At 38.5% G+C, this 26,940-nt stretch overlaps 1 protein-coding gene and 2 non-coding genes across 14 annotated transcripts in view; 1 reads left to right on the top strand and 2 right to left on the bottom strand.

Annotated features, from left to right (window-relative positions):
- chl1b (cell adhesion molecule L1-like b) overlaps positions 1-7,895 on the top strand; it is a 60,846-nt gene extending 52,951 nt beyond the window's left edge. For 6 of the 12 annotated variants that reach the window (XM_058087803.1, XM_058087848.1, XM_058087795.1 and 3 more), the window contains 3 exons: positions 1,365-1,496; positions 2,696-2,768; positions 6,101-7,894. In XM_058087803.1, the coding sequence (XP_057943786.1) occupies positions 1,365-1,496; positions 2,696-2,768; positions 6,101-6,305 (410 nt within the window). In that variant the 3' untranslated portion in view covers positions 6,306-7,894. Of the gene's footprint in view, positions 1-1,364; positions 1,497-2,695; positions 2,769-2,866; positions 2,948-6,100 lie in introns of all 12 variants that reach the window. The other 6 variants (XM_058087786.1, XM_058087777.1, XM_058087749.1 and 3 more) reach the window with 2 other exon arrangements.
- A 7,220-nt stretch (positions 7,896-15,115) lies between these two features.
- On the bottom strand, positions 15,116-15,197 carry trnas-gcu (transfer RNA serine (anticodon GCU)). Its single transcript has one exon. It is a non-coding gene; the product is annotated as a tRNA-Ser (tRNA).
- A 468-nt stretch (positions 15,198-15,665) lies between these two features.
- trnas-gcu (transfer RNA serine (anticodon GCU)) lies at positions 15,666-15,747 on the bottom strand. The gene has a single exon. It is a non-coding gene; the product is annotated as a tRNA-Ser (tRNA).
- Positions 15,748-26,940: the final 11,193 nt, after the last annotated feature.

Raw genomic sequence — 26,940 nt, 5'->3', positions numbered from 1 at the left:
CTCAGCAGCAGGGTCATCCCTGACCACATTCCAACCGTAATCAGCAAGCATAGATGTATTCCGCTTCCCCTGATATCTTTTATCCAAAGCTGCAATGTCCCGGTGGAATCGTTCCCCGTGCTCATCACTTCCGTCCCCACAGTTGAAAGGAAATAAATCTAGATGAGAATGCAAGAGTGTATCTTCAGTGACATATTGCAGCCAAGGGCTTTGTGGGACCTCAGGAGGTTTGCCACCAGCTGCTTACCGTAATCTGCCTCATAGTTGCAAGAAACTCAGATGCAAAAGTCAATTTGCACCCGTTCATGAAATTTCTTTACATGCATCTTGCAAACAGAAGCCAAAAAAAATATGTAAAAATGTTAGAAATATTAAAATGAATGTACAGACAGGCTTTCAGATACACACAAAATTGTTGGTACCCCTCAGTTAAAGAAAGAAAATCCCACAATTCTCACTGAAATCACTTGAAACTTACAAAAGTAAAACTTAAAAAAAAATTGAAAATTAAATTATTAAAATTATTAAAATTAATTATTTAAAAAATTAATATATTATATTTATTAAATTTTCATTTTATATTTATTTATAATATTTATTTTATTTAATTTTCAATACATTTTTATTTATTATTATTTTTGTAAGTTTCAAGTGATTTCAGTGAGAATTGTGGGATTTTCTTTCATGAACTGAGGGTTAATGAAACTAGCTGATCTGCACTCCTGACTTACTTTTTCTTTATTAGTGACCTAAACCAAGACAAATGTAACTACTTTTGTTGTGGAAACATATTTTTGTGGACCAGTGCAATATGAAACTGTTAAAATATTAGGATGATCCTTCAATACCTTCTGTATTCCACAGCTTTGCAGCCTGGAAATAGTCTTTAATGTTGTCATGCATGAAGCATAACTGGACACATCTTATACATTCTTCCTATTCTCTAAAAAACTAACACAGATGTCATGTTTACTTGAGGATAATAATCCTAAGAAAGTCGACTCATGCATCCCCAACACTGCCAAAAAATGTAGTATCCAAATACTTCAACAGAAAAGCAGTACTAAATGAGCCCCCTTTTTTTCCACTGACTGCATCCTCGAGCGGTGATTCAAGTTGCGGAGCGTGGTCCTCCCGATTGTCTCTTGGATTTAAGTTGGCTGCGTGGCCCACGCATTTACATTTGCACAGCGTTCCAATGCTTGATTAATTAGACAGGCGAATTAGCTGTTTAATATTAATACCGGATCATCAGCAGCCTGCTGCTTCTGCATCAGGTCGGCGTCATCGGTGTAAACAGTCAATCAAGCGGTCTGATGAAAAGGTTAAGATGTGTCAAAGTCACTGAGTATTCTCATCCTCAGGTCTTGCAAGCATCCATGGAGGAATATCTAACCAGGGCTGGTTTATTGGCTTGTTGTGTGCCATCGCTCTGCTCACACTCATTGTGTTGATTGCCTGTTTTGTCAACAGAAATAAAGGCGGGAAGTATTCAGGTAGGTAACACACACACACACACACGCTATTTCTATACTGATAGGGCTTCTATTTTATATATGTTACTATGAAAGCAATCAATCATCCCAGAAGCTATTACCCAAAACAAGCATTTCCCCACAAAACAATTTCATTGTAAATTTATACATGATATCATAACAAATATGTTTGTGTAGTGATCGGAAATTACTTTTTCTCTGCCATGCATTTGAATGTTGTATTATTTACACGCAGATCTTCCAGCAGCATTCCAAGCAAAGTAAAACCTACACAGAGACAAGATGCAAATGCAGGATGTGTTGCTCTTGTGCAGTTAATGATGACATAAGCTTTGTGGTTATCTCAGGGGTTTTTTTTCCTCCGCTTCTCTATTGGGATCCCGAGAGCCCGTAATTGCCTTTATTATTCACAGCTAATGGCCATCAGGTTGTTGTCTGGGCAGCAATCACTTCACTCGTCATGAAAATAAAAGAGAGACACAGCTCAGTTCTTTGTTCTCTCATTAAGTTCTCGTTATTGTTGTCTGAAATGGGTATTGCTGGTGTAAAAATACCCATCCCCTGTGTACAGTATGGAGCACATGTTACGGCTAAATTATAGAGAAGGGACAGACTTTCACATCAAATCCAGGTTCCTTTAACCCAGTGCGTCTCAATTATTATTTTCTGTCATGCCCCCGCCCACCATAATAAAACTGATTATGGTAATGGTAATGGTTTTATTTCATTTGAACATGCATCAGATTATAATTGAATGCATTACATAATCAGTTCACAGTTCCACATGTCCAAAAGGAGTAGGAAGAAGCAAAGCTTATTAAATTAAATCAGCAACTGTTACATTTGTTCACTTCCTGCTTTCCATAATACAGTTTAAGGTTTTTTTTTTAAGTAATGTACCTCGTACAGATTATATTTAGTAATTTATCTGTACTGTAACCAGAACCAGTACTGAAAGCAGAAAAATGCAACAAAACACAGATACGCATACTCAAGAGTCAAATTGCATGTTGAGTACTCTAAATTTGTACATGTTGGTAGGTCTGCATTGAAATGAAACCTCTCACACCCACTATCTGAGAAGACAATGTTATGTTTGAGGCCACCTTACAAAACAGAACCGTGATGGGAGACAGTGATTTTCATTTTATGCTCTCCTGAGAATCTGTCTTAACATTTTCTCCTCATTTTGCGAGCAGTAAAAGAAAAGGAAGACCTTCATCCAGACGTGGAGTCCCAGGGTATGAATGACGACACTTTTTGCGAATACAGGTAAGTGACACCCTCGCTGCAATACTTTACATGTCACTCTTAAAAGTCTTTCCTCCTGCCTTAGTTCTGCTCTTTATTTCTCCCCTCTCGCTGCAAAGACAATGTAACATGCGTGAGGCTGACACGGAGCCCCGTACTTCTTCTGTGGAAGAAATTTGATGGTGCTGGGGAATTGGAATGTACGTGATAAACAGCAATATCATCGTGAGCTGTGTGCACATCAGTGTTGTTGCAGTGGTAGCATCTAGTTCTCATTTGTTGTTCGACACAGGGCAGTTTCTGACCAATCAGCGCTAGGAACTGGAACTTTTTGGAAAGAACTAACGTACTGTTTTATGTACCCTGAAAGTCTTTCTTTGAGAGGACTTTTTTTTTTTAATAGTACGACTTCAACTTTTCAGACTTATTCTGAAATCATGATGACAGACCAAAAAGACGGTGAATGCCAAAATGTTCCTCAGACTGTAAGCCAAGTTTCCATCAACCGGTACAGCTTCAGCCTTCTACACTGTGCTTTCCAATGTTAATCTGTCTTGCTTGTGTTCACAGTGTGGATTGATATCCGTGTCAAACATGTATGCCCGACTTGCCAATTCCGATTTTGGCCAATATAATCACTGACAGGATACACCTTCAATGTTCCAACCTTTGCATTTCAAACATCAACAAAACTTGCACAACTGCTTACACTGCAGAGCCTCTTACCAAAAATAAAGTGCACAGCACCCAAAGATGGGTGCTTGGCCAATTGCCATAACTTTTGCTCATAGAAGCTTTGCTCTTTTCACTGCTCATATGAGCTGGAAAGCAAACATTTTCACCATGCCAGTGAAAAAAAAAAATCTCTCCACATAAAAACACATTCAGCCGATTCCATTTGCATTTTGTCCATTTGGGAGATTGAAAAAGCAACCAGGTCATTGGTCAACTGCCTATAATGCCGATCTCACAAAAGGATGATTGGGATTGGAAGCATAACACCCTGATTAGACCATCCCTAATTTATACCACTGGTATAAATGTAAACCATAGAAATGTATATAATGGATGGGGTGGGGACGCACAAAGTCAGTCACTGGGCCATTATCAGTTGATCGCGTGTCTTTGGCTGGAATAAAACACATAAAATACCATAATTATGTAATTATGTGTGGCACAATGTCTGTGAATGCACTTTGTGTTCTTGTTCTCCGCGCTATTCGCTAGCTATGTTGCCGCGAGGTGCATTCAATTTTTTCGGACAACTTTGTCAACTTTGAGTGGGAGAGAAAGTACGAGTGGAGAATGCAGCTCAGCTGTGTTAAAACAGCCCCTTAAAATATAAGATATATGAGGAGTTTGAGTTGAAAAATTTGGGCCACCACTTTGCAAATGCTCATACTTAATATGGCACTAATTTGTAAAAACATGCACTATTATAATTGTTGATGAAACTTATGTGAAAAGGTGGCTCTGTACTTTTATTGCTTGTATTTTACAAGAACAAGTAATTCCAGTCATTTTATGACTTTATATCAAGCTACCCTCATAATTATGAATTTATTCTCTTTTTTGTAGGACTTCAGGCCTGTAGTGTTTGCATTTTTATGACTGCCATAAGTTGCAAGATAATAGACAGAGCTAAAACAAAATAGTTTTATTCTTCCCTTTCCATTTGGAGAACTTTACAACTCAGAAAAAGCACAGCAAATGAGCGATAAAGCTGAAGCAAAAGTGTACTACTTGATGGAAATGGGGCTGTTGTACTAGAAGTCCAACTCCAATAGAGTCGTTTTGCCAACACTTCCCCACACTATAAAAATTTCCTTTGGTCACAAAGTGCCGACAGCGTGGTGTGAGAATTTTCATACACATTGCATCCTAACAGAAACTCTTGCTTTATTCAGAGGCTGTCATTCCTGTTCTTGCGGTGCCGGGCATAGACTGCCCAGCACACAGCAGGAAACTGAAAGCAATCACTCTTTGAAAGTAGATCTTCCTTAGGGCAGTATTATCTGTGCATGTTTCATTAATCCTGTAGTGGTCTAACCTAACCACCACCGCATGGGTAGTAGTATAATTCCCCAATCAACAGGATCTATGCGGCACAACAGCAGCAAATCGTATGAAGCACAATGTGGCTCAGTGTGACAGCATGTTCACTTTCACTGCAAGAGCACATTCGGATACCATCATTCTTCTGCATCAACTATTGTTATTAATCATATTCTGAAATGAAGTAAAACTGTTTTTTTTTAATGCTTTTAGACTTAGATTAGCAAAAAATGAATTTAGAAATTACAATGCATATTGATATGTATTTTTGTACCTATGCTTTTGTGTTCTACGTTCTGATATTCAATCTAGCTGTCAAACATTTACTTTTTTTACTCTGAAAAAGTAATATTTATGTATAATCACACCTCGGTTAGCGTGTTTTTTGGCTAGCACTGAAATTTTATACCACAAATTTTGCCTGTTTGCATGCATTCTCCGGTACCGGTGCTGTTAATATACTTTGTCAGTCCAACTGTGTTTTTCATGTTTTTTTTTTTACTACCCTTCCTCGTTAGCATCCTATTAGCTAGCTGATGGAACCGGACATAGCTACGTCACTGCCCGTTTTTGGTGTCATCAACGATTGACTCAAAGTAAATTTTACATAATTTTACAGTTATGGTTTGTACATACATACATATATACATACATACAACAATTCTAAATGCATATAAATAGGGAATGAAAGTGATAAATGAACATTTAAGGTTACTGTTACCTTCACTGAAGACATTACTTTTCCCAAAGACACCGTATGGCAGCGAGCTCAACCACCACCAAACTCTCTGTTTTCAGTCATGTCCAGAATCACATCTCCAATGAAGGTAAACGTAGCCTTAAATGTTCATTTATCACTTTCATTCATTCATGGAAAGAAAGTCTTGATTTTGCTGACACATCTCGACTCAACATGAATGCCTGTCAGTCATTATTTATATGTTTACATACAATTTCGATAAAACTATCATTATAAAACTATAAAAAATGTGTACTTCTTTGTCAGCAAAGAAGTACTGTCAACTGATGATGACATCATACACCTCCTGTTTCCATGTAGTAGCAAGCTATCAAGGACGTTTTGTGATGAAATTCATTCAAATACGCAAACCGAGGTTCCGCTGCTGTAATCCAGCTGGAAACATCGACTTTTTCACATTCGTCCCTCGTTCTTGGTTCCCGGTACTCACAATTTAAGACCTCCATCATTTGACACTTTGGACCAATGCACCGATGCCCATATTTTGCATAAATGTTCAAGCTAATCACGGTCACTTTGGCTGTTTCCTCTCCTACAGCGACAACGATGAGAAGCCGCTGAAAGGCAGCCAGCGCTCTTTGAGCAGAGAGATCAAAGCGGGTGACAGCGGGGACAGCCTAGTGGACTACGCCGAGGAAGATGCTCACTTCAACGAGGATGGATCCTTTATAGGCGAGTATGCGGGCCGAAAGGAGAAGAGGGTGTCATCAGAGATCAAGGCCAACGCTCAGATCCCAGCGTGAGCAACACAACTTCCATCCATCTTCCGCTGTGCACACCGGTTTCATTAAACCTGCTCAGAGGGACAAATGGAAGTGGACACAGACGTTAGCAATGCTGAGCACAAGTTTTGTGTCAAATGCAATGCGTCATTGCCAACAGTAAACTGCCGCTGCCATTTTATAAAGCCCTTGTTTGTTTGGTTACCTAATACCTATGTATACTGTACATAAATATAGTGTATATTATTCTGTATGTGAACACACTTTTTTTATCATTACTTCAATAAAATGTAGAGGGCTTTTTTTAGTGATTGTTATTCTTTGAATTGTCCTCCCCAAGGCGACATGCTGGCTGTTTTTTGTTTGTCTTGTTGTTTGAAAGGATCAGTCACTTACTTTTGGTATTCAGGACATATTGCTAAAATATGATGTACCGTGTCTGTAAAGGTTACTTATTAACTTATTTTTCCAGCGATATTTACCTGACATATCATATTTTTTATTCTGCGCTACAATTAAAATGTTCGTTATGTCACTCTCGGCATAACAAGTGGTACCTTTGCTTTGCTTGTTATAAAACTGCCCAGTTTACATTCCTATACAATGTCAAATGATGGATGTACAACAAAGGCATTGCTGTCAGAATTCCCTTTGTTTTCTGAGCAACTTGTTTTCATCATTCACCACGTGCCATCCTGGTAAAGCTTAAACACGTTGCTGCCACTTATACCTACTTCTATTATGTTATCTGACAAACACAGCTGTTGCATTGGTTGGTTCAAACTTTGCCATTGCATGTGCAGACAATGACTTTGTGGTTTTTAATGTATTAATTGCCTTTCCCGAAGTTGTTTTAATGACTTATCTGCCGGTTCACTCCTCACTGAGGTATTTTTGTGCAAATGGCTTTCATAATTCACCATGTGTGAACACTTACTGTAGCTACTGTTTATACCAGGGGTGGGCAAACCTTTGGACTCACAGGCAACAAAGATGTGGCCGGGTGGGGACATCTATATATTGGTGCTCACGGTGCAACAAAATGAAAACACGACACATCCACAGCAAGTTAACGCATCACATAAATCAACAACTAAGTGCTAAACATAGCACATACCTTAAAACTGTTTCAAATGCCTGCAAAGCATGCTGGGTGGATCGCAACATATTTGCAATCAAGCAAAATGTTGGGAGAAAGAGAACCATGGGCTACCCGTCATGCCTTGTGGTCGTTTTTTGGCCTGGGTATTGCACTTAGATACGACCAAATGGTGCAATAGGTAAGTTATGTGATTTGTGTGTGTTGACGTGTTGGATGGCTTCATTGTCCAAGCATTTTGGTGACTCAAACGTGCCACAATAGTACTGCCAGTCATGTCGCCGGCTACACTTTCCAGGTTAAAGGTTTAAAAAAAGAATTTGTAAATGCCTGGTGGGCCGCATTAAGACGCTTGGCAGGCCGCAGTTTGCCTAGCCCTGGTTTATAACTATTTATGTTGTGTTATTTGACATCACACATAAAATGACAGTCATTGCATTGTTTTGTCCATTGCATGTCCAGATGATTAGTTGGTGGTTTTTGATGTAATAAATTGCCTTTTCCTACATTGTTCAAATGACTTAACTGCCCGTTGACTCATCATAGAGGTTCCTTTCTTTTTCAGGGTGACCATAGTTTGATCACGAAAAACCAGGACACTGGTTTTCTTTCCTCCACCCACTTATTGTGCACTAGCAAATTATACTAGACAGAAACCAGCACCGGTTAAGGTATTTTTTTTAAATACAAGATAATTGTTCACAATTGCAGTGTGACTTTTAGCAAATGTTATTTTTGTATCTAGGATCTTCTGTAATTATGAGAAATCAAGGACGCAGGCTCAGCCAGTGAACCCAGATGTGAGCGCCGCAGTCGAGTCTGATGTTTGGAAGTGTTTGGGAGACCAGTTTCATTCTGAGGTTTCTCGATGCAACATACAGTATGCTCAAAGCTTTTTATACGTAGCCTGTTTCTTTTCTATGCAGACTTGCCTACCTTTCATGTAGTACTACAACCTCCATCATGTTATAATTGGTCAGAGTCCACAGAAGAAACAGAACAAAAAGGGAATGAAATGTCCATGAAATAAGTAAAGTTCACAAAATAAAAGAACATAAACAATGGTGCAAAAATCAAAGAAAAAGTCACCGTAAAGATCAAACTGGCCAATAGTAGCTTAGACAAGAATATTAACAATCAGTAGGAAAACGGGCTGATGAACCAAGGAAAGGCCGATCAGAGAAACCGGAGGCAGAATGAAAGGTTATCAGCACTCTATGTTCCACAGCCACTACGCTTAAAAGCTCCACTAATCACTGATGATCTGTCGGTGTGCCTCATTACTTCACCCGGCACCAGAAACCGCGCTATTTAGAGGGTAGAAACACAAAGACCAGTGAGTACTGGAGCCCGAAAAATAAACAAACATAAATGCCAGATGATGGTGATAGTCCGTGCATTTTCTTCATAAATTAAACGACAAAAGCCTTAGGTTACAAAGCAAAAATGTGCAATTTCCTTCAAATAGTTATTTTGTTATCACTTGCACTGTTTTCTACAGCACATTTAATATGAACAAAGTGTGAGGATTATTGATTGACTTACATGATATATATGCTTCTGGTTTGAAAAGACGAGGTAGGAGGCTGCAATTCCTTCGCCAACCGGAGGAGGGCGCTTATTTCCTCTGCACACAACAAACAACGAGGTGGGAGGCTGCAATTCCTTCGCCAACCACAGGGGGCGTCAATTTCCTCTGCACATTGTGCCCAACAAACAAAATGTACAGCAGCATCAACACACTTGCACACGTTTCCTCGTCCTCAGCAGTCCAAAAGGCGACTGACGAGACTATTTATGCAAATTAAATAAAACAATAAGGGACCCATATACCTGTGCACAACAAACAATATGTACAGCAGCGTCAACATACTTGTTTCCTACAAATAGAAAACCACATAAAAACGAACTCCTTACAACTACATTATCTAACAACATTAACGTTTACATGGTGCCTTTACATGTTGTATATAATATTATTATAAGCACATTCTGGGGTGAAACGTGTAACATATTCACACTTTATACAATTACCAATTGCTGCCACCTGTTGCAGGCATGTGTTTGGCCAGCTATTGTAGGGCGGGTTGGAGCGTGACCTTTGAACCAGGAAGTGCGGGTGATCTCGTGTGTGTGCTGTTCTCTCGTTGCCGAAGTAGTGTAAAAAATAAAGTTGACTGGAAGCAGCCGGCAACCGTGTTTCTTTCTCTGCCGAAGTCAGGCCGTCCCTTACTACGGTTTGGGGCTGAAAATACTGACAGTTAACACACCGACTAGCATACCTCGTACTCGGCAGTCCAAACGGCGACTGAAGAGGAGCCCGCCAGAAAGGCCGGAAGTGACATCACATGGTGTCAAAGTTCACTTAACAAAAATAAGTACAAATAAAATAATAAACTATGCAAAATGCATATAGCGACGTATACATACAAGAAATGAATTGAAATAAAATTAAATAAATTAACACATATTACACATATTCATTTTATTGTTTTTTTATTCAAGTATTTCACATGATTGTAATGGTAGTGGTTTAATTAGTATGGACATTCTTTTCATTTTAGTAGACAATACATATCATTACATATGGAAAGACTGTATTATCTGTTTTATTACCTCATCTTGAAAAGGACAATGGACAAATACTGGGTACCATACAGAAACAATGGTGAAGCGTATTAAAAAAACAATCAGACTGCACTTCCGGAATAACAAACAAAAACACACTGTGTACATATATTTATGCTGTTATTCTGTATATTTTGTATTTTCATATTTTGTATTTCATATTTTGTATTTTTCATTCTTTTTTAATAGATGTGTATGCACCTACTATACCAAAACAAATTCCTAGTATGTGTTTGATCATACATGGCAATAAACCTTTTCGGATTCTGATTCTGATTCATATAACCAGGTTTTACCGTGGAGAGCATGCTATTAATTTAACATATAAATTCCCTTACCTACTGAAAAGGATAGGAGAGGTACTCAACTTGATAATAGCATAACCGGCCTTTTACAAATTGCACCTTATCATTCTGTCGCAATACTCCATTACAATGACAAAGGTTTAAAAATGTTTTATTATGTGCCCATCACTGTGATGGAATTCATGGCACAAGCGAGCCACTCTCCAAGCATGGACATTTATTGAGGGATGGATAGAGGGGAGGAAGGGTCAATGACTGAAAGAGAAACACTTACTTATATGAGCACCAGGGAGACATGAACTCACAATTTTCATGACTTTGGATTCGACTTGACAATATCATCAATAACTTGCGACTCGACTTGAAATTTGACACAGATTTGACTCGATCTATCTTGTGTTGACTTTAGACTTGTCTTGGGCTTTGCACATCTTTACTTGGGACATACGAATACTCCTTCCACCTTTTGCTGGAAATAACATTACAATACCAAATGTAGAACTGCTTATTATCACATAATTTCAGCAGTGGCTGGTGGTGCATTTGGTTCAGTGGGGACTTAACCTACTTAAGCTTGGCTTATGCTTGATGCATCCGCAAGGTCCGCACAGCTGCGCGTGGCTAAATTATGTCACTGTTGCAACCGTACGCCGCACCTTATAAATTTTGCAGAAAAACATGGCGGACAAGCAGGAGATCCTTGCAGCTGAAGTACAGAAATACTGCCATTGATAATTTATTGTTTATTGTATATGACTTTTACATTGTTTACTGTCATTTCCTGTTACCTGCCTAGGAACTACAGTTGGAAAATAGCATATTTATATCTGTATTGCTTGTAGATGTTCGTCAATATTAATTGTCCCCTATAAATTTGTATAGTATATAAGTGTTTGGGTACAAGTGTCTGTTTTGAGTGGACCACCTTCTCTTCCTTTTCTGTTGCAGCAGCAAATAAATCAACAGAATTCCTCTTCTTCAAGAAGTTGACACTTAAGTGTCGCCATGCTGGAAGTCAAGTAAACAATGGCAAACGTCTTCCGCTGTAGTTTAGTACCGTGGTAGAAGTGTGTTTTCGATTCATTGGCCCCCGCAGTTGGAAGCAGACGCCACACGGAGTTTAAAGTCACACAGGATCTCTCAAGCGGATTTGTGCGCAGCTCGTTCATGCGCAAATATAACCCAGCCAACCTTCAATCCACCTTTTAATACCAGCACTATTAAGTCACAATCATATAAACCATCAACAGCCATTGTGAGCTTTCACGGTTTTGCTCTGATTAACCAACCACAGTAGGGCAAAATGGGGGAACTAGCTGGCCCTGTGATGAGAATGTGAAATCTGATTAAAGAAAAAGCCACATCGCTAATAGTGTTTCAGTGACATGGGCCAGTACTTCTGATTCTAAACGCCCCAAGCAGAATAGATTGACATGGTAACACATAGTTCCATGAATAAAGTGAGACACTGTACTACAAAAAAATTCAGAAAATCAGTACAAAGCTTCTCGTTGGTCTTATCATATCTACATTATATTGTACATTTAAAGTAGAAATTAAAAGTGTGGATATAGCAGACCATTTGATTTCGACGAGTATTAAAAATTGTGCATTTTATAATGACATCGTGCTGTGCTCTGAAGCCTTAATTCATTTGTAGAACTGCACAGAGTAGGTGCCAGCTGCCATGGGCCTGTGACTCTTTCAAAATGTTTAAGAATCTGGGACGTGTGACGTACTTATCTCAACATGTCACACTGCAAATAAATTGGTCCCAGAAGTCTTTGGAGCTGTCAGCAAGTCACTTTGTATGAGGGCTTCATTCATCACTTTTTCCCCAAAGTTGCAAAAGTAGCAGAAATGAAATATGGGAGTTTTTGTAGATCTTTGGCTTGATGCATATTCCAGTGGCATTGAACCTTTGAAGAACAAAAAACAATGAATTCCTGTTCATTGGCTGTTACATTGTTCAATGTAATATGCCCTATCAGTATACTGAATGCATACAGCTCAGATTTAAGCTGTCATATGCAGTTGTCTTCATTGATATTGAACATTTAGCAGTTCAGGGTTTCAGGTGCCTTGCTCAAGGGCAAATGCAGTAATTTGTAGAGTGGGTCAAACCAAAAATGAATCTAAAACCCTCTTCTTACTTAGCAATATCTTTCGATGAAAACGTTGACTATGCGAGTGCACGATTCATGCATTTCCATAACATGCATTATGACACTTGATGCTGATATCCTTGAATGTATTTGAGAAGTAGTTCTGGGTGTAATGATGATTACACAGTACAGTCAACCATCTGGGCCCCACGGTTGATGATGTGTACTCCAAACTCTCTGGCAACACCTCTCGTTCTTTCTGGCAACGTGATAATTTACTGGAGACGTGTGAGGATCCTGGAGTGAATGAATGTGCGCCAAATATTTCAACAGAAGCTTTGAGCTTGATACAAGCAGTGTAGACTAGAACGTGACAAGATTTTTCTTTGGAGAAAAACTTTCTCATGAGAACAGGGTAGCCAGAGGCCAATCAGATTCTAAACTATGGCAATGTTACTACTATGCATGATAATAAATATAATATGGCAGTGGAAGTGTGCTAGGCATTATTGGAACCTTGTGCAAAGTGCATTCCAGGGAACTTCCCAGCATCAGTGAGTCACGTGGATGTTTTTTCATAAGAGTTAAAATGCATTTGTTGATATGGTCAAAGTTACTTAATATTTATGACATCAAAACACATTTGTGTACATGCTTGTCTGGGTGTAGTGAGTTTTTGAGGCCCAACCTCGAAAAACCCGATCCCAACCTGCTGAACTTGGAAGTCTGGGCAAGGATTAGGGAGCATGCAAGCACCATGTAGCACTTTTAGTGCAGGAGGAACTTTTGTTGTGTGCAGGGCTACTTTTGACTGCGTAAGCACATCATGGAGGGTGCACGTCAGTCTCAGCGCTTCATTGTTCCGCTGTCCAATCAGAGCTTGTGTGGACTGTGATCGTGAAAACCTGCATAAATCCCTGATCGGAAATATACTGTATATATAATAATCTGTAATGTAATAGTCTGCTCCAACTATTGTGTCGGTGTACTGTGGCGACCATAACTTCACTTCTTGCATGATACATTTATTCAGTCATTAAATAAAGCCGGTCAACAAAGGTGAAGTATCCGCCCGCCGTGCAGGATCTCCACTTCTGATTGTTTATTGATCCCTTTACAATTTACCCCTATTGAGAACAGGGTCAAGGAATCCATACCTGCATTATACACGTTTTATGTTTGCTGGCCTTTCCTCTTGAAAAAATGGTCTGGAGGTAAGCAGTGGTACCACCATTGAAGGATCAAAGACTCCAGAAATTGAATCATTTCATGTTTAGAATATGCTATGTGGTGCAGGGTCGAGAGATCAATACCTGCGTTGTCCAAATTATATATTCCTGGAGTTTTTCTCCTTTTGACAAAAGCATAGACTGAAATTCAAGACAAGCACGATTAGTGTCCGGAGTCTGGACTCCTTCTGGAAGCAACGTGCAAGGTCAGGAGGTTTAGCATATTGCAACAGATACGTGCCTGTAAATATTCTCATTCATATACGTCATTTATTGTCAAAGCATTGAATCGATCGCAACTGGACAGCTCAGGTTGTCTCAGATGATTTTCCGCCTCTCATCTGAACAGGCTTCATCGGTTCATGCTCAATTACTGGGTCGGACAAAACGCTAGTCTGACAAGATAGGCCGGCTCGAGTCTGAGATTTTGGTGCAAGATCCAAAGTATTTATCCTCTAAAGGATACGTACTCTAAAGCTCAGCTTGCTGATGGTTGTTGGCAACTGTCAATTCTGATCAAACGGTCTGAAATTCGTGCAAGCGCAATACTTCCAGAAGGATCAAAGACTCCAGAAATATAATATTTTTTGTGTTAACAATGTGCAAGGTCTGGGATGTTTAGTATATGGCAAATTTACAATGCAGCAGTGTGAATAGGCTGAAATGGTAAAGAAACGTCCTTTCCTTTCTGAAAACCCATGGTCTGAAGTTCAGGTCAAGCACGATTGCTTCTGAAAGGATCAAAGACTCCAGAAATTGCCAAGGTGCAAGGTCGGGAGGTCTATTATATTGCCGCAAGGGGGAAATTAGCTGGGGAAATGATAGAGTACTTGCTTCGCACGTAAGAGGTAGTTGCAGGTAGGAAGTTGCATGTATTTCCGACTACGCTTTTTCCAGAAGAAGGACTATAAAACATAAAATTTGGGGAATGAAGTTATCCACCCCTTTGCTTTTCGCATATGAGCTCCATTGGAGAATAGGGTAGAGGAATCCATACCAGCATTGTCTACATTTTACGTTTACTGACCTTTCCTCTTGAAAAATGCATGGTCTGAGATTCAGGTCAAGGATGATTGCTTGCTCCAAAAATTGAACATTTTCGTGTTAAGACTGCAGCATCTAGAATATTTAGTATATAGTAGCAGATATGAAACATCCATGGCTGCATTCTCCAAATATTGTGTCCGTGGACAGATCTAAGACTCCATAAATGACCAATGTGCATGCAGATATGTGGTGCAGGGGGTGTTAGCGCAAAGGGTAGAGCGCTCACTGAGCATAGGACAGGTAGAGCGATCAATGCCCTCCAAATAGTATTTTTCTTCTTGAAAAGACACACTGTTTGGTTAACCAGACAGTCCCACATTGTTATTCTGATGTTTTCTCAACCTTGAATCCAACATCTTGCTTGATACCCCCTTTGAGATATAGGGGAGTAGCAGAAAGATCAAGTGCAGTAAAAGCTCGATGAGGATGGGATTCGAACCCACGCGTGTAGAACACAATGGATTAGCAGTCCATCGCCTTAACCACTCGTCCACCTCATCCTTAGAAAGGAGTACTATGCCGAAAAGGATGCATCCCATGCAGAACATTTGCTATAATGTCGCAGAACATGTCGCCTCATTATTCATCAAGGGATATGATCCAGCATCTCTCTTGCTTTGCATAAAAGATGTGGAGGCACCGATATAGGCAATCTCCACATTTTTATGTTCACCGGATGCCTTTGTTAGAAACTGTATATTTTCCATCATTGAAAGGACAACTGCCCTCGTAAGAGGACAATTTTCTCCGTTCTAATAACTTGCACACAAAGTATGTCCGTGGAAGGATCAAAGACTCCAGAAATTGCGAATGCGGATGCACATGTCTGATGCAGGGGATGTTAGCTCAAGTAGTAGAGTCCAGACAGTCACACATTGTTTTTCTGATGTATGTTTTCTCAACTTATTTTGATTCCCACATATATAGTTAATAGCTAATTGTTGCACAAAGATATAAACTATAAAGCTCGATGAGGGTGGGATTCGAACCCACGCATGTAGAACACAATGGATTAGCAGTCCATCGCCTTAACCACTCGGCCACCTCATCTTGAGGCTCAGAGTGTGGTACAGACTTTATACGGTCATGTAAAAGCTTCTCAGTCATAAACTGCTTGACTATTCACTCTCTCTTTTATTTATATATCAGATAGATTAAAGAGTCTGCGTAGACTCGCCAGGTAAAACACCTTTCTTTGTAAAAAAAAAAAAAAAAAAAAGCATAGTGAGAAATTGACGCCAATCACAATTGTTTTCATGGGGAATTATCTCAAATGGTAGAGTGCTTACTTAGCATGCAAAAGGTAGCAGAAGCAACACCTGTGTTCTCCAAAGTTCATCTTATGGCTTTTTGCTTGAAACAAAAGGCCTCCTCTACGGAGGTCTGGAAAATAAGTATTTGAGTAGTACTTGTGTTGTTTAGCGTTAGTTTGTGAGGATTGCTTTTATAGTTATTACCCCGTATCTCCTTTCGTTTATTTTCAAGCATGCAGAAAGTCCCTTTCCTCAGGATCCATATCAGTGAAACATGGTGGCCTTTGGTTGTGTCAATTCAACAGATTTATTGCTGTTATCTTACTGAAAGGGGGAATTAGAATCAAAGAGTCCTGAAATTGCCAAGGTGCAAAGTCAGAAATTGGAGTGTATTGCCACAAATGTGCGAAAAGGGGAATAAGCTCCAATGGTAGGGCGCTTGCTTAACATGTGAGAGGTGACGGGATCGAAGTCTGCATTCTCCAAGATTCTAAATGTTATACACTTGAATTTCAGACCATTTGTTTTTTTTTTCAAGAGCAAAGGCCAGCAAGTATACAATTTTGAGAAGGCGGTGATTGAACCCTTTACCATTAGCTCAAATGGTAGCGTGCTTGTTTCGCATACAAAAGGTAGCGGCATCGATGACTCTTGAATTTCAGAGCAAAGGCCAACAAAAATACAACGTGCAGAATGTGGTCATTGAAGCCTTTAACACCCATGAATGACCCCATTGTGAAATAGGATAGAGGTACCCTTACCCACATTCTCCATATTTTATGTTTGCTTGCCATTCCTCTTGAAAAAAAAAACATTTTCTGAAATTCAGGTCAAGCATGATTGCTTACTTCCAGAAGGATCAAAAGCTGAAAAAATTGAACATTTTCGTATTACGACTGTGCAAGGTCTTGGGGGTTTAGAATATGGCAGCAGATAGATGGTGCAGGGAAAATATTATCAAATGGTAGCGAAATCAATGCCTGCATTCCCCAAATTTTACATTCCTGGATGCCTTTCCTCTTGGAATAAGTCGGAAATTCCGTTATTGCATTTCAGGTCAAACACGATTGCATTTACTACTTATTTTATTCAGAAAATGTATATTTTTGGTAGCTCATTTAAGCTATATTAGTGTTAGCTAAAAGACACATTTTTTGTGTGTTTTGTAATGACATATAATATTGGATGTTGTGGTTGTGTCACATTTCGAGCTGCAGACCTTGCATGCTGCTGTTCTCTTCTTCATACCCTCATGGACAAAATAATCCCTGAACTCTGGCTGGGTAATATTGCTTAAAAAAATGATCCCAATATACAGTATTTCCATCCATCCGTTTTCTACAGTGCTTGTCCTCATCGGGGTCACGGGTATGCCAGAGTCAGTAGGTCAGTGGCCTTGAGCATGAAATGAATTAACTGGTGGAACATAATGAAAATCATAATTGATTTACAACATCAATTTCAGTTCTTCCTTACAACACAACGACACTCTGTCACAAAAACACATTTCAGCACATCATTAATGCATGATATTTCTACACCAACAATATATAATTATAAACAGTACATAATTGCTTTAAAATAATGATTTTATTAGGTGCCCGTGGAAGGGTTGTATTGAGCACATAATCACTGCCTAAAGGTTCTATGAAATTAGGTTAATTAGCAGTGCTGCGCAACATTTATTGAGTTTAGGCACATATTTTGCATTAGAAAATAGCACACCACCTAAGTGACTTATTTTGTACATCGGTTAATAACAATATGTACTGTACTTTCTGCCAACTTGTGGAAAAGCATAGATGAATGGACAAAGATGCATTATTTGTATGAAATGAGTGATCATTTTTGTACCATAACTTTTCAAGTGAGATTTGATAATTTCTCACAGCATTCGAGAGGGGTGTGGCAATTGCTGTATTTCCTCTGTACCTTCATTCTGGGCTGTTCTTCCAACTTCCTCATTACTTCAACACACTTTGAAAACCTTTTACATTGTGTTATCATTGAGTCTTTGCATGATCGCAACCCAGTCCAAAGAAGAAGGAAGAAAGACTAAATAAAACATTTGAAACGAACACGACGGGCAAGTTACGTATTGTGGATGCTTGGATTAAGGTATCGGCTTTAACAACGAGACTGACTCCGACAATGATGAGAGGGAACCCGACATGTTTGATGGCGAAATTGCCTAGCTGATCAATTCAGATACAGAAGATGTGGACTTTGATGGGAGAATATGAATTAAAAATACAATGTGTGTATTGTTAAATAGTAGAAGAAATAAACTTCACTGTTTAGCTTCTTTTGCCGTTTGCTGTTTTAGCATGTGCCTTCTCATACGGTGTGCCTTATGTACTATGCGTTAAGTACACTAATAGTAATAGTAATTGAGACTGCGCCTTATAATCCGGTGACCCTGATGGTGCGGAAAATACAGTAATTCCAAAACCATGACCCTGAAATAATGTGTAAATGTAAAATGTGTGTTGTATTTTTGAATAAAAGATTTTAAGTAATTCAAAACAGACTTCATTTATGAGTCTGCAAGGTGCGAACCCATGGTGAAGTCTCAGTTAGAAATTGTGTGACCCTCATCAATGATTTGTGACTGCTCCACAGGCCATCGTTTTCTCTTCACCCCCTTCATTGTTTAGAGGCCCGGTTTGACATGCAGTAGCCTCTGGACTGTGACAGCAGGAGTAGTGAACTACTCAGCAATGTGGGGAATTAATGAGACATGCATGGGTAATGTGATTACAAAGCTGCACAAGGCAAAGCAGCAAAGCAACAAAGCAGCCAGGTAAAGGTAGGCATGTAAATGCCGCTAACACTCATGAAGCGTCTGGGCCGCCCTCGTTTAACTTGGCAACCGGGTCAGTTTCAAAGAAAGACATCTCCAGAATCCTCTCCTGTGAGTTTGCATTGAGAAAACAGCAAGTCAGCAGTCGAGTTTCTGCAGATATTTGCATGTAAACCGTCAATCCAATCAGGGAAAAAAAATGTTGAGCACTGTACTGAGCGACACGCTTGTATGACAAATTACTTTGTGTTGAGACAAAGGCCTTGACCTTTACATTATACAACATCAGTTCATTAATAATGCATCTGGCAGCACTTTGCTGGCTGCCATTACTAGGTTTCACATTGTGAGTGGAAAAACAACAGCTCATTCTTTTGCTTTTGCTTGCCAGCTTTGCCTGTCAACCAGACTTTAAGGGCTCGTTTAAAAATTAATGAGCAGTGCTTACACTGTAAATAACTGCTGATAATGCACCCTGGGTTATTTGAAATGTAAAACATTGTCATACTTTGATTATCTGTGTTTCTGCCTGGAGCAGGGATCCAAGCGCAGAGGCACCGTTCCATACCAAGCGGTTGCCAGATGATTTTAGTTCGGCTTACTGTTGTTTTCTTGAATTGAGAAGCTATTGCATAAATGCGGTATCATTTTTCCTGAAAACAACAATAACATTATCGGCATCCAGCATCAATCCAGCTTGCATTTCGTTCGCTATAAAAAAAAGTCTGCTTCAGTTGCAGCTAAGAACTTCATGTGGAGACCGGCCTGAGGGATTCTCATCTCTCCGTGTGCCTGTCCTCATTAGTTTTGTTCAGGATGTTCCCTTAAACAAGTCCAAACTTGCGTAATTTGTGTTTAGCTACCCAATCCATGTGCCAGCTTCGGGAATAATTCATTTTGCTGTGATTCGGATTTCTACTGCAGTAGAGTCTCACGCTCAGCCCGACTGTATATTGTACCAAGAGTCTATTTCCTGCCTCATATCAATTTTTCATACACAGCCATTTGTCCTTTGGGAGGTGTCATCACAGCACTGGATACTGTGTTTTCACCTGTCCTCGTGACATTCCTCTGACATTTCCTGAACGACGAGTGACATCAGGGAAAAGATGTTGCAGTCTTTCTTTGGTCAAAAAGAAAAGACTACATTCTACTTTTATCTGACTGACTGCATGGAGTCCACCAAAACAATACTCTATCCACATCAAAAAATGACCGACTTATCGACCAGCATGAGGCATTACATTTATGTTTATGTCTTATATGTATTATTTATGTCTTCTTAAACGTAGGAATGGAGTGGGTTTTTTTTGCAGTGTTGTGTCAATACTTTTGACAGGGGGTTTTAATAGCATACAAACATATATAAGACCCATATAAAACAAAACCAGCACCTGGTAAAAATAATAAAATGAACAATATAATATAATATAATATAATATAATATAATATAATATAATATAATATAATATAATATAATATAATATAATATAATATAATATAATATAATATAATATAATATAATATAATATAATATAATATAATATAATATAATATAATATAATATAATATAATATAATATAATATAATATAATATAATATAATAAATTATTATATCATTATAATTAATTATAATATTAATTATTAATATAATATATATATTATAAATATAATATATAATCAAATAATTATACATAATCCATCCGCAGCTCTGTTCATAGATTCAATAGTACACTGGAACCTTGGTTAGCATCTTTCATCCCTTCCAGAATGTCTGATTCTAGCAGACACATACTACTACAACCATTTCAATTGTTCCCATAAGAAAATGTTTAAATCCGATCACTCCGTTCCAGACACATATTTATAGATTTACAATTATAGTTTCACAAGCAGTAAACAATTACAAATGCAGATAAATATATATCAATGATGAATGAAAGGAATCAATGAAGTTACTTTTACTTTCAGTGAAGACGTGATTGTCACCAAGCGTCGCCAAGTGACGAGATCAACACGGACGCCACCTCAACCGTGTTTCTCACCTCAAGTCTCTGCTTTTCTGGATATCATTCGGAGATGTCCAGTGTCAGTCCCAAGCCAGATAAAAGGGAGGGTTACGTCAGGAAGGGCATCCGGTGTAAAAACAAAAACAAATCAAATCATGTGATTGATCGGCGACCCTTTTAGGTTTTCTCGAATTTGGACCCAAGAGTCAAGTAAATACATTTCACAAGAGATTATCAGTCTAAGACATGGAATGTTTTCCCAGCTGAGGTCTGTGTTCATTATCGTGAAAGGATGACCCTGGAAGAGCAAAGACTAAACATTCCTTTGTATGTCTGTCTAGACAGGATACACCTACCATACTCTATCTATAATCTATGCCACGCCTTCCCTTAGTTAGTGTTTTTCTATATACGGCAAATGCTGTTATTCACGTGACTGTTGTGCAATCAGCATCTTTGTGTTACCGTGTGTGAGCATTTAATTAAAGTGGAGGAGCCCTTCGGTGCTCGTTATCGTCACATGCCTTCCAGAGAAGTCATGAGCTCATTGTTGTGCACACAAGGCCCGAGTATGGTTCGGGTGCTGTCATCTACTGTGTGTGTTCATCTCAGCTGCCACAGTATATCAGCATTCGTAACTCAAACGGTTCATGGTATCGGGAATTAACTCCATAATCCTTAAAAAGAAAAGATACGCATTTATCCATATGCATTTATCCAAATGCCATAGCATTTCAGTATGTGGAATCAAACTATGGAATGGATTGAGTAAGGAAATCAAACAATGCACAACGATGAGCCAATTCAAGAAACAATACAAGCAGTTGATGTTTGCTAAATACAAGGATGAAGAGTCTTGAACCAGTCATGATGTGCTATATATATCACTATATTGACACTTACTATCGTACCCATTATGGCATTGGATGCTCATATCACCTTGTACTTCGGTACGTGACAAAAAATAAAAATTAAAAAAAATTTAAAAATTAAAATGAAAAAATTAATTCATTCATTCATTCATTTTCTACCATAAAAATTAAATAAATAAAAAAAATATTAAAAAAAATAAATTATATTAGAAAGGCAGGAAGTACTTCACCTCGTACTTTGGTACGTGACAAAAAATAAAAAAAAATTAAAATGAAAAAAATATAAAATTAATTAAATTTTTAAAATTATTTTAAAAAATAAATTATTTTAGAAAGGCAGTAAGTACTTCACCTCGTACTTTGGTACGTGACAAAAAAAAAATTAAATAAAAATGAAAAAAACATAAAATTAATTACATTTTTAAAATTATTAAAAAAAATAAATTATTTTAGAAAGGCAGTAAGTACTTCACCTCGTACTTTGGTACGTGACAAAAATAAATAAATAAATAAAAATGAAAAAAATATAAAATTAATTACATTTTAAAAATTATTAAAAAAAATGAATTATTTTAGAAAGGCAGGAAGTACTTCACCTTGTACTTTGGTACGTGACAAAAAAAAATTAAACTTAAACTATATTAGGAAAGCAGGAAGTGAACAAATGTAACAGTTTCTGATTGTAAAAAGTACCAGATGGAGGGGTAGCATTTAATAAGCTTTGCTTCTTCCTACTCCTTTTGGACATGTGGAACTGGGAACTGATTATGGGATGCACTCAATTGTAATCTGATTCATTACCATTACCATTACCATCAAAACAAAGAAACTATACTGTGTCCGATCTCCCCCTGTACTCTGCATTTCATTCCATCCACAGGTACTATGTAATTCACCATGGCCATATTTGACTATTTAGGCCAACATGAATAAGTTTCTGTCGAAACTAATTATCAACCTTTGTCTCCCACCCAAATGTAGTTTGAAAAAAGCAGTGAAGCGTGTTCCAGATGGTCATACTCTTTAGAAGTGTCTCTCTTTCTGGTAATTGAACGAGTTGGCTTGTACTCCCTTGGCTCAGACCTGGGATCCGTCCAAGCGCTGCTGTTTATGAGCCATGGTGTTCCCTTCTCTGTCATCCTGGATTCTCTGACTTGGCGTATACCTTGCTTCTATTTTCTCCGCTCCCGTTACAGCATGGGGGGGGGGGGGGGGGGGGGGGGGGGCGAATTTGGAAGCAGGTTGCCCCAACCGGCAGCACCGGTCTGTCATACGCATACTTCTGACAAGCTAATTGTGCCACTACACTGTTTCCAGGTTTAATCATTCATTTGAAAAGCAGCCAAATTATACACTTATTTTAGGAAACTTAAACTCCCTGGCAGTGCAGCAGATAAGGCATTGGCATTCAAAGAAAGTTTTGGGTTTGACACTCATCCTGGCTTTTCTGTGTGCAATTTCACATGTTCTCCGTATTTGGTCTTGTCATTTGGAAAAGACTCTACTTATGGTAAGTAATATAAATAAATCAAAAATAGCATTTATATAACGTTATCCAGTCAGAAGTGGAGTATTGAGAAACCACTCAAAGACATATGTACAGTTTGAAGAGAAGGGGGGGTCCACTCTTTTATTCAAAAACTGTTACATCGAGTTGTAAATGATAACAAAAGACGTGGAATTAGCAGACATGAATCCTAATCTGGATAATTGGCAGACTTACGGTATTCTTTAGTGCAATTGGAGTTGACAGAACTTTACATTCCTCCACTTTAGGGGTCCTTAAACTAACCAAAATGGCCCATGTTTTTATCCAGTTAAGGTTTAGGATTTAATATTTCAAAGTGGTAAAGACTGAAAGTCTTACTAAAGTAAGACTGACAAAGAGGGGAAACCAATCAGCGTTTTATAGTAGTAGTATTTCGCAGTATTTATATTTGCCAAAGATATTTGATTAAAACACACTTAAAAATGTATCCAACATAAAATAATAAAGTGATGCAGATATGTTTTTTGGTTTCTCAAGCTTTCAACCTCAGATTTTCTCTTTCTCTACAGTTAGTGCACAATAATTTGGCATCTGACACACTGCAATTTCTTTCTCTCCATATAAAAAGAGAAAACGTTAATGTTTTCAGTTAAATGGGCCATACAGGGGCTTATGCTGACATTTAGGGATAAAGAAACTTAATGGCCAGCGATTAATATGCTTATATTTATACTCACAAAATACACATCCCCACCTCCCTGTGAAAAGAAACAATTTGGTAGAAATCGCTATGACACTTTGTGCTACAATTATACTTAATAAAAAAGTGACAAAAATCAAGCTTGCTTAATTGAATTGCTTTTCACAAACTCGCTTTGGTCCATAAAATATCGTTCCATTATTATTAGAACAACTAGAAAGTAACAAAAACATGCAAGAATAGCCATCTAATGCAAAGATAAACATTGCCTTCATTCATCGTGTTTTTTGTATTTTTTTTTTACTTGCCAGAGATGGCTCGGTGACATTCTGGGGGTGGCAAGTCAGACAAAACACCAGACAGTGTCTTCTTTGATTCACCACCCCCTGACTGGGTAGCTTTCCATTAAACAGGAAAAATGATATATTACACAAACATTATGCAGCCAACTTTAACCTCTAATCTAATGAAAACAATGTTTCATGGGCTTCAGTGGATGAATTGAAATGTATTTTTCAGCTATTATTATTTTTTTGCTTACTGTGGTCCGACACACAACTCAATTATTTCATTCTTGTAGAGCGTTCAGTTTCCTTTCTTAGAACACACAAGGAGAGCCCTCTCCCCACAGACACAATTAGAGGGGGAAACCTATGTTACTTCAACGAGCAAATAAAATATCAGAGAAGTAATACGATCAAAGTGTGACATGAAGCCAAAGCAGAAGCCACCGCAGGCATACCACAAGGTGTGGTCTGATTACAGATGCAGTAGCCATCGCTGGATGAAATACTGCGGGGGTGCTGCAGACAATCTGTGTCATCAGTTGAGTTGCATGGATGTTTATGGAAAAAAACACACACAAGTCATCATCTTTAAATGAAGTAAAGCCAGAAACTTTATTAAAATATGAACATAGCGTAAAAAGGGTTTTTCATCTGCCAGAGATGGTCCTGCACGAAGCAATTTATTGAGGCAGCTCATAAATTACACAGCCAGGCTTGGGTGTCACTTATGTCACAAACAGGTCAGATCCTGGATGAAAAGCACGCTTAATGAAGGCTTTTCTTGTCTTCTCTGGCTGCAGTTAAATGTTACTCACACTCATTGCACACAGCAATGGACTTAGTAAATTGGAGACGTGATGATACCATCTCAAAAATAATTTTGACTAATATTGACTCGAGAGAAAAAAGTATTTATTTGCTGTAATGTAAATGTGCTGCACGGCGAACGAGTGGTTAGTGCGCAGACCTCACAGCAAGGAGACCAGGGTTCAATTCCACCCTCGGTCATCTCTGCATGTTCTCGCCGTGCATACGTGGGTTTTCTCCGGGTACACCGGTTTCCTCCCACATTCCAAAAACATACTAGGTTAATTGGCGACTCCAAATTGTCCATAGGTATGAATGTGAGTGTGAATGGTTGTTTGTCTATATGTGCGCTGTACTTTTACAATCAGTAACTGTTACATTTGTTCACTTCCTGCTTTCTTAATATAGTTAATATTTTTGTATTATTTTTAAAAATTTTTAATTATTATTTTTTAATTTTTTGTCACGTACCAAAGTACAAAGTACGAGGTGATAATATAATAGTAATAGTATATAATATAAACATTTATGTATTTGGCCATTCCTGTTACAGCTGGTGGGTACACCAGACGTTTGGACCCCAAAGCAGAAACAGAGATGGCAGGTGGTTTGACAAGGTTTAATAAAAAAAAACTAAGGGCACAGTACAAAGAGAGGAACAGTACAACAAAAAAACAGATGACAGAAGGTCACTGGGAGTTAAGTCAAGCAATAGTGAAATAGTGAAAGTGTGTCGCTACAGTGAAAATAGGAGAAGCAGCAACAACTGTCCAGGAGAGTTTGAATAATTGAGTTTGGGACAGAGATACGGCTTCAGAAATGCAAGTCAGGAATCAGGAATCACGCTGGAATGACTCAAGTGCTCAAAACAATCTGGCAATCAATGGGCGAGAGGAGGAACATTTTATCTACTGGTGGTGATGCAAGGTGAGATTAATCTGATTAATGAGAGGTGGAGCGCATCGGAGGGGGAGAAAACGAGACAGACTGTGGTGTTGAGCTCTCTGAATGTGTGGGTTGGTTTCTTATTTCTCATAATTTGCATTCAGAGAAAATTGTTTGGTAACCCAAAACAAACAAAAATGGGTATCTTGTGCATTAATCCACTTTAAAGATATACAGCAATTTATCGTGAGTCGGTGGAAACTATAAGACGCAGGCAATGACAAACACTGAATACAAATATCCGTCTCACCCAAACTATTGAATTTATCTAATATTACCAGGCACTGCAACACTTGTCCAGGTTGTTCAATATCAGGAAGTTCATAACGTAACACTTGGTGTCCCACTGGATTAGCGGTAATTACATGAAATGAATACCATAATTATGGAGATGCTTCTGATAACAGCATTTTTGCCCTTGGTGTAGTTTGGATTCCTGGACCTGGACCCAAGCAAATACTTTACAGATCATGAAACTGAACTCTACCCTCGCTGCTCCCTTTCTATTTCTGTAGGTGGCTTGTCACAAGGGAGCCGTATATTGATAATGATGTTCATGCTCCATGTGTACAATCCTCTGGGATGTGCCCCTTGGAATGGCCGCTTATTATCTGTATTGGTCATGACTTATTTGCTGCTAAGGCTAAGGTCCTATAAGAATGTGGCAGAGAACATTTTTTTGGGGGGGGGGCACACACTGTGTTTTTAATAAGTTGACAATACACAAAACCAAACAGAAATTCAGATGGAATGTATTATATTTCCGAAGATGACATATGTTGCTTTTCATGGTCCCTGGCCATCCAGACGCTGTCCATGGTGCTGAAAGCTAAAGTAGCCACAATGTTTCTCTTCTCACTTTGTACATTTCTGTACATAAAACTCTAGTTCTAATGTTATTGAGAAATACAAACAAAGTGAAGTGCTGATCATGCTGTGAGGGAGAAAGCTTTCCTACGGTAATATTTTTGAACAATGTGATGAATAAACATGCATATTTTCCTGACATTTTGTTTAATTTGACAACTTAATTGTGAAATAGATTAACCACTCCCTACCTAAAAGTTATTTTGTAAAT

This window comes from Doryrhamphus excisus, chromosome 1 (assembly GCF_030265055.1).
Source record: "Doryrhamphus excisus isolate RoL2022-K1 chromosome 1, RoL_Dexc_1.0, whole genome shotgun sequence".
Taxonomy (NCBI): Eukaryota; Metazoa; Chordata; class Actinopteri; order Syngnathiformes; family Syngnathidae; genus Doryrhamphus; species Doryrhamphus excisus.
Note: the sequence above shows the minus strand (reverse complement) of the source record. Positions and strands in the feature narration are given on the sequence as shown.